The sequence below is a fragment of the Cucurbita moschata genome, unplaced genomic scaffold (assembly GCF_002738365.1).
Source record: "Cucurbita moschata cultivar Rifu unplaced genomic scaffold, Cmos_1.0 Cmo_Scf00035, whole genome shotgun sequence".
NCBI lineage: Eukaryota > Viridiplantae > Streptophyta > Magnoliopsida > Cucurbitales > Cucurbitaceae > Cucurbita > Cucurbita moschata.
This window is the reverse complement of record NW_019268551.1, coordinates 2,078,156-2,086,865: the sequence shown is the minus strand read 5'-3', so window position 1 is coordinate 2,086,865 and position 8,710 is coordinate 2,078,156. Positions and strand designations below refer to the sequence as shown.

The 8,710-nt window shown below is 35.7% G+C and overlaps 2 protein-coding genes across 2 annotated transcripts in view; one reads left to right on the top strand and one right to left on the bottom strand.

Moving 5' to 3' along the window:
* Positions 1 to 5,822, bottom strand: part of LOC111431108 (E3 ubiquitin-protein ligase At1g12760-like) — a 7,378-nt gene extending 1,556 nt beyond the window's left edge. Inside the window, exons 1-3 of the mRNA XM_023067630.1 lie at positions 5,029 to 5,822; positions 891 to 1,010; positions 666 to 798 (exon numbers count right to left, since the gene is read on the bottom strand). Of these exons, the coding sequence (XP_022923398.1) occupies positions 666 to 798; positions 891 to 1,010; positions 5,029 to 5,588 (813 nt within the window). The 5' untranslated portion in view covers positions 5,589 to 5,822. The remainder of the gene's footprint in view (positions 1 to 665; positions 799 to 890; positions 1,011 to 5,028) is intronic.
* A 1,617-nt stretch (positions 5,823 to 7,439) lies between these two features.
* Positions 7,440 to 8,710, top strand: part of LOC111431154 (replication factor C subunit 2) — a 7,602-nt gene continuing 6,331 nt past the window's right edge. The window contains exons 1-3 of the mRNA XM_023067705.1: positions 7,440 to 7,705; positions 8,096 to 8,202; positions 8,287 to 8,388. Of these exons, the coding sequence (XP_022923473.1) occupies positions 7,547 to 7,705; positions 8,096 to 8,202; positions 8,287 to 8,388 (368 nt within the window). The 5' untranslated portion in view covers positions 7,440 to 7,546. The remainder of the gene's footprint in view (positions 7,706 to 8,095; positions 8,203 to 8,286; positions 8,389 to 8,710) is intronic.

The window sequence follows — 8,710 nt, the reverse complement described above, 5'->3', positions numbered from 1 at the left end:
CCCCCCCCCTCTCTCTCTCTCTCTCTCTCTCTCTCTCTCTCTCTCTCTCTCTCTCTCTCTTGTAATAACCGAGTACAAGGGATCCCACCCCTTGCATCCTACATTCTTCAACGAGGCTTCAATAACCTCGAGACAAACTACAACAAAGAAGAAGGGTGTCAAGCAAATATATAGAAGAAGAATTTTATGAGAGAATCTTTGATAAGAGCTGATTGGGAAGAATTCTAGAGCTTTCCATCTCTCCCAAGTACACCCAATCTTAAGCCAAAACGCACCTTACTCAACTCTGTCCTGCCCTATTAGTACCCTGACCCACTCCCCTTGAGTCAGCCCCAGAATCTAGTTACAAAATAGTTGTTCCCTTCTTAACCAACTAATTACACCCTCCTTCCTCATGCGCTTTCTCTGATACACATTTCTAATGGTAGTCGATCAATCTTATACATGAAAATGACACAATAAAAGGAGACAGCTCCCGTCTCCTTCCCTTTCTTACTTTTACTTCTATAGTTTATAATGGGAAAAGCAGAAAAAAATCATACAGAATCTTATTGTTATGTGGAAATGTCAAAAAAAACAAAAATGGAGACAACAAGATAACAGTCACAAAAATATTTGCCCTTTAATGAAAACATAAAAATATCTTCAGTGACACCATAAAATACCTGGTCTGCTACAGCATATAAAAGTGCAATGATACAGGGAAGACAACAGCAAACAGCGATTCCAATGATACATGCCAAAGCAACACAGAAGACCACAAAGAAGACATCAAAACCCAAGAATATGATGCATAACCTGCAGTTCAAACCACATTAATAGATGTTAGAATCTATGAAAACGTAATCATCAACTTCAAAATCCGGTACAAGAAAGGAATAATCACAAACCAGTAAAGCAGAGGGGAGACGTGTGCTAAAGATTGGCCTCCTGCAGATACCCAGTAGAATCCAATGATCCACCAGATGAAGGAAAACATAGTATTTGCAGATTCCAGGTGCTTTGCTACACTGTCGTGTCAGAAAAAATGAATATAGGAGATATAAAGAAAATTGGAAGGATCAGCTAATGAATCAGCTTTATAATCTTTTTTTTTTTTTTCTTTTTTTACAAAACATACTTTCATTGAGATAGATGAAATGAAATAGAAGATCATGCAAAAAAAACAAATACAAGAACAAAAGAGACGCATGCTCAATTACAGAAATTCTATTGTTACGTGAAAAATTCTACTAATATCAAACCAGATTATAGTCAGCTTTATAATCTAACATTATTCCGCGAGCTCGCAAGCATAAGCTAAGAAGTTTTTGTGTTGGAAGTAGATTTATAAATGTCTGTAAGGCAAGATTCGAAAGAGGCATGCTGGACAATGAGAATGTAATTGACTACTCGACGAAAATAGTAATGATGATGATAAAGAAAAAGAAGTAGCCTGTTTCTACATACTTAGTGCTCATTAGTCCATTAGGTGATAAGGGATCAAGTTCTTTGGAAGACTGCCTTTTTTCCTGAAGTTCTATGGAATTTATGGACTGAAAATAATAGGAGTATTTAGGGATGTTAAGAGGTTCTAAGAAAAGTTTGGGGTGGGATACGTTCCAATGCCTCTCTTTAGGTGTTCTCTATAAATATTCTCATTTTGAAATTATCCTTTATTTTGTATTCTCAACAATAAAATGGACTTCCATATCCATTTTTTCAACGTTCAATAATCTTTCTCCCATGAGTTTCCAACTACTAATCCTCCCCTTAAAAGCAGTAAGTCGATCTCCTTGATTAACAAGATGATTTCGTTTGCCTCCTTTATTTCTATCCTCAAGGCAACCACGTAATTTTCTTTCTAAATCTCCAGCTATCTCCTCCATGTGTGCCAAACTGATAGAACACAACTGGGCAAGCTCCCAACGATCCCCTATGCCATTCCCCTTCCACTATTATTGGAGACTCCCTCAGCCGTACAATTCATTTCTCTTGTGGAAGGAATATCCTAAAGGGTTTTAAAGTGGGAGAAATTTCGTGGAAATCTGTCACCTACAATATGCAAAATGATGTACTCATTTTTTTGCCCGAATACTGATCAGCTATAGATGTGATGGGATATTCTTGGCATTTTCTTATTGAGAGCAGGCCTGTATCTAGATATCTCTAAATCCCAGTAGAGTGGAGCTTCCTTCTCTTATAAAGTCAATCGTAGTAAAGTGGAAGACTTCCCTTCTAATCATTTGAGCTTCCACCCGGTGGAAATCAGAATAAATAATAATAAAAATAAAAAAATAAAAAAAGTTTTTAGAAACTTGTTTTTGTTTTTGGAATTTGGTTAAGAGTTCAAATGATTCCTTAAGAAAGATGCAAGGCATGGTAAAGAAATTGGGAGAAAACAAGCAATAATTTTCAAAAACCAAAACAAAAAAAGAAAAAAGCAAATAGTTATTAAAGGGGACCTTTGGAATTTTGCTTTTCCAGATTTCTTTACACAGTGTGGGGTTGCCATTGTTTACTAGAAAAGTTTCATCGAAAGATAAAAAGAAAAAACCAGCACAAAATTTGTCCACCCCACATCTCTATAAATTTAAAGAACAAAACGAAACATTTTTCATTGATAAAATGGAAATTACAAAAGAGTATCAACATTATACAAAAGAACCAAAATCTAGAAAAGATTCACAACTCTAACCCGACTTTGAAAGAGAACTAAAAAGAACAAACATAAACAAACTCCCATAATCATTACAGATAACAACTACCTAACTTGGGGAATTGCAAAAAAAATTGACTGAGGTTGATAAAATCTAGTTGAATCAATCTATCCACTCCAAACCATTTGCAAGAGTGACATCCTACAACATATTGTTCCAAAAGTCTGTTCTTATGCTTTTTCAAGTGTACGTGGCTCTTAAGTAGAGTTATTACTTAATTTTTGAAGTTCAATAATTGCAAGGATGGAGGACCAAATCACCTAAAGTAGAGTCATATGATATCTTATCTACTAAGCTATGCTTGTATTCATAGATGAATAGAGTTGATTAATGCAATTGGATTCGGAATATTCCCTCGACTGTGTTGAGCTCAGTCAAAATGATAGTAAAGAAACCAGAAAAATGCAGGAGAGAACCTTTCAGCACTTTATCATTATTAAATTGTGTACAGAGCAGCCATACATATAAGCTGAGGAAAAACTACTTCTCACACCTTCTTTCATACAAGGTGATACAATGAAATACAACTCCAATAACAATCAACTACTTGATTAATACCCTCTCAATCTCCTTTCATTCCACAATCTCTAAAACTTCCCCTTGTTTTTCCTCTTTTTTGTCTAATTTCTTCTAATTGTAATGAGCTTTCACCTTCTTCCTCATCGATTCATGATTCTGATGGGGAATAAGTTGCTAGCATCAATATTTTGGAGTCAAAGAGCCTCTGTTGAATTTACAGGTACTGGGAAGAAATGAGGTTGATCATTGCATGGATGATAACTTTGAAGCTTCATTTTCTCTTCTTTTTTTTTTTTTTTCAGATAGTGTTGTTGGCCCATCATTAAATTCAATTGCTAATTAGTTCAAAGAAGTTTCCCCTATAGTGTCCACTTGGTCGATTTCTAGTAAGTTAGCTTTTCTTATTGAGGCTTGCGATCTTAAGATGCATGCAATCCCATCTTCATCACCTCGGATAAATGTTTGATGCTCCCAATTGTTACCCTTCCAATGAAATTAATCTCAAGTAATTCTAGAGTTCTTGGGGAATTCTCTAACAGGTTGGCTCGATTTATAGAAAATCCAGTGGAAAGGTTATCGAAGGGTTGGGGATGAATCTTCTCATTAATTAATTGACAGTTTTTTGGTTTTGAAAGAATAGGCCAACTAATAGTTTCAATAGTGTGGGGGCAGTAATTGAGAAATCTCTCCTTCAAGATCGTTCTTATTAAGATTTGGTATGTTGTGAATGAAGCCACAACAAACACAGATAAAAACCTCATTCAGAGCTGAAACTAGGATTCTCTCTCTGCTTTATATCAAAATCTCTCAGCTTTACACTCAAAATTAGGCATGGTCTTGCCTTGTCTTCTTAGAGGCTGAGCTCTTTGGTTTGTCACCTTGTTGCAACCTTAATTTCAATGAGCATAGCAGCTGTTTCATACGTTTTTCTTGATGGCAAGGTTGGAGGTTGGTTTATGATTTTCTTTAGAAGAATGTAATAGGTTTAAATGTTACGTGATTGGTGGAGGCCTTTTGCATAGCTTCAGCTATTGTTTGCAAGCTCTCCAAGACTTTCAGACGAAGATATTGAAAAACTTTTTTTGTTCTTTCAATATTTCTTTTCATGGTTAAATCTCTCTATGGGTGTATTTGTAGTTTTGTATTTTCTTTTTTTCCTTCTTTTTCACCCCCTATGGGAGTTTGTATCCCTTGAACACTCGTTCTTTTTCATTATTTAACCAGAAGTTGTTTCATGATAAAAAACAAAACTGAAAAATTCAGTTTAATAATTTAATGATAAACTAAACAAACGACTAACAATAATAGCTCTTATGAGTTGCCTTCATACTGCGCCAGAGACTACGTGAATGTTTTACATGATGAGACTTTGATGCCAAGGGTGGTTTAGTTGAAAATAGGTATGTAAAGAGAACAATGGTTCCTGTTGTATCAATCCTTCCTTATCAATCACGCCTGGAGGTAAGAATTATGATATATATATATATTGACGTCCAAGATAGTAAACTTAACCAAACATTTCGAATTTCTAAGCATTTGTGCAGCTGGAGAAAAGCTCAGCTGATGTAATCATCCTAATAGTCTAACATTTCCCATTGAAAAGCAAACTCAGAATCCATGTCCTTTACTAAACATGCTGCATATAACCAAACATATCATCTCTATCAAACAAAAAAATTCTACTTGGGTTCCTTATAATTCCTATCAGAACAATTACGAAATCACTGCATGTCAAACATCATAAAACAGACTTCTGAAAAAGACAACATCATATTTAAATCTTAATGTAAAAACGTATATATAACCTAACCTGGTGTCGTTATCATCCAGGTGCGCCAATGATACATAATGACTCGAGTTCCCTCTCGACCCCAAACCGGAAAGCCCGCGTGCAGAATTTCCCTCATCCATCGAATTGAAGTCTGAATAGCGCCGCTGCTGGCGGCGACGATACTCCACAATAACACACACCATATGGAGAACGCATTGAAACGCATACCCCACAATCCACAACCTCAAAGGCATTGTAGGAGACTCGTTGCGGCTCAGAACCAAAACGGTAGCAGCAACAACAACAAAAGCGAAATTCCAGACGATGTCAAGGATGACAACCGGCTTCGAATACGCCCAATCACTCTGCCTCTCCTCCAATTGCTCCGCAGCTGTCTCTCGGACCAACATAGACGGCTCACGCATCGTCCTCCGACTACTCGCCTGCCTCAGAAACCTCGCCGCCTGACGCAGACTTTGCCTCTGCACAAATCGCCGACCCGAATGCGTTTCATCAAGCGACCGATTCGAATTCCCCATCAAGGGGGAGGTATCAACGATATCGTCAGACGATCCATTCGGAGACCTTGAAGATGCCATTAGAAATTCGGAAAACAATGAATCAAACCCTAAGTCCGCGAATTGACTTGCTTCATCCCGAGCAAGAAACAACGAAAGAGGGAAAATCCAATTGAGAGGTGAAGGATTATCGGAGCTCCGGGGAAAAGTAGGGGATGATGATGATACGAAGAGGCCTAGGGGGGAGGAATTGAGATTCCTTCGTCGTGGTGCGAAAGGGGAATGGCGCGACCTGTTATGGTGTCTCCGGGATCGCGGATTCTTTGTAATTATTTGTCTTTTCTCCCCACCTGTGGGACACGCCCGATTGGATCGAAACCACGTGTCGTTTTCTCTGTTCATAAACTGAAAATTACTGGTGGGGGGAACTTGTTCATTTATCACACGACGTGTCGTCATCATGTTTTTTTTTTCTTTTTAGATTCACCTCAAAATCTTTATTTTTTTTTTATGCTAAATTAACCAAATTATCTTTAAATTTTTTTTTTTAAAAAAAATTACGAACGAATATCGTTAATATTATAATACTTTAGCTAAGCGGGAATTGATGCAAAAACCGAGACTTGAGATAGGGACTGAGACTAAAATAGAGATAAGAACAAAGAATATAATCTCCGTCTTCCATCTCATTTAGCTAACACAGAGAAATCTCTCTCCACTCCTTCCATCATTCTTCATTTAAATATGAATTTTATAGTCCCTTAAGTTAAATGAGCATCTCTATCTAAGACGAAAGTTAATTGGCTTTTTATTGTTGAACGATGGACTCTCTCCTCTTCAAACACTGCCCTTTAGTCTTAAATAAAATATATTTTTAAAAACATTTATATAGGGAAAATAAATAAATCCGTTGAATTCCAATAAAAATGTCTTAAAAACTAATAAATAAAATTTTATTATACTATAATTATATAATATAAACATCTCATCGTTAATGTGATACACGAAAAAAGAACTTTAGCATAAAATAAATATGTATTTACGAATTTTATAAAAATAACGTCAACACGTAACTTAATTGATTTAGATATTATATATTAAATTTATATATTTATATTTCGAAGATTTATTTATTTATTTTTTATCATTATTATTATTATTATTATTATACGTTAATACCAATAATATTATAAAGGGGAGATGAAAAAGACTAATAGAGGTATTTTTATGACTCGAGAATTCAACTAATCTTGACTACTTTATTCAAACTATAAAAATTAAGTTCGATTAGATTTTTTTTTTCTAGTTTGGATTGAGTTTTTTTTTATTGGGTTATTCCGACCAACTCAAAAATTGAGTTACAATCATATTTTTAAGATTATTATGAATATTAAGAATATTTGACTTTTGTTGTCAATGTCAGTGATGTATTATAATTGTGAATGTCTGATATTTAAATTTTATGAGATTTTAGTTATTAATGTAATACAGATGAGTAGAATTCTTTTTTTAAGCATAACCCACGGCTGAACCCAACTTAATCTGGACTGTGAATTTTATTGGGGTTGCTCGGTTTACCAACCCAACAACCCGATTTAGAATTCAATAAAAAAAATTAATAAAATTTGGATCGAGATAGAGACTTGAAACGATATATCAATATTCAAGTGAGATATCAAGTGACTCTCACATGGTTACGTGTCCCCGTTTTCATTTTAACATTCTATCAAAATTTTATTCTAGTAAATTTTAAATTTAAAGTAAAAAGGGTTATTTTTTACTTTTTACTTTTTACTTTTTATAATAAAAATTAAAATTTAAAATGGGAGGGTATTCTTGGTAAAATAAAAAAAATGCAGGGTCAAAGCTGTCATTAATGATAAGAAAAAAAAAAAAAAAGGGGTTTTGCCCTTTTATATTGAAAAGAAAAAGCCAAGCCAAGCCGAGGGCGCGAAGTGGGAAGGGCCGAGTTTCTCCTTCAAATTGTTCTACCCATCCTCGAACAGCCACATTCATCTGTGCAAGGACAAAGAAAATCCATGGCGTCTTCTTCAGGAAGCAGCAGCAGCAGCTACGACATGCCATGGGTGGAGAAGTACAGGCCCAGCAAGGTCGCTGACATTGTAGGCAACGAAGAAGCAGTTTCTCGGCTCCAAGTCATTGCTCGCGACGGCAACATGCCCAATTTCATATTATCTGTACTTCTCCATCGCTTTTTCCTCCCGGAATTTTCACTGTTCAATTTACATTGCCGCCATTGATGTCGTAGTTCAGTTATGGGACATAGGGTTGCTTAATTTTTAAACTTAGTTATGTGAAGTAGGAAATCATGCAGCTTGAACATTTTTTTCATTCTTTGAACTGTTTTCATGGGCACCGGGGGATTTGGGAACTAATAAGGCTCGAATTTTATCCTGTTTTTTATTATTTTTGGGGGGTTTTAGTGTACTGCAGTGAAATATACTAAAAAATTCATTCACAATTGGTAGGGGGCAAGTGAAATTCAAAAGGTTCTAATCATGTGGGATGAGGTTTTTCCTTTTGTCTTGCTATTGGTGATACTCTGTTGCTATATATTTGTTTTCTAGGGTCCGCCTGGAACTGGGAAGACAACCAGTATTCTGGCTCTTGCTCACGAGCTTTTGGGACCAAATTACAAGGATGGTGTTCTGGAGCTTAATGCATCAGATGAAAGGTGGCACCTTCTATGCTTTTTATGCTTCAAACATTTCCAATGTTACTGGATCTGTATGTTTTTCTAACCTGTGTTCTTGTTTAGGGGAATCGACGTTGTGAGGAACAAAATCAAGATGTTTGCTCAAAAGAAAGTAACCTTGCCTCCTGGTCGACACAAAGTGGTAATATTGGACGAAGCTGACAGGTAGGTTTCAATGGACATATGCTAAGAAACATGGACACTCTCTTTTGTATAGTGTTTTTAGCATTCTTGTTTATTTTTATTTTGTCCAATTTGGAACACACATGGAACACATCTGGTCGTGTAGGGGACACGTCGTTGTACAAAAATTGATCAAGAATTTAGAAAGAAAAAATGTTTAATCCATCTCATTACTTCATGTCCTTTGCTCAAACCATTACTTACCTTATTATAATCAGCCCTAAAATTTCATGAAGAAATTGTGGGGGGAGGGACACACTACTCACTGTTTCAAGCACATTCATTTTTTTTTTTTTTTTTTTTT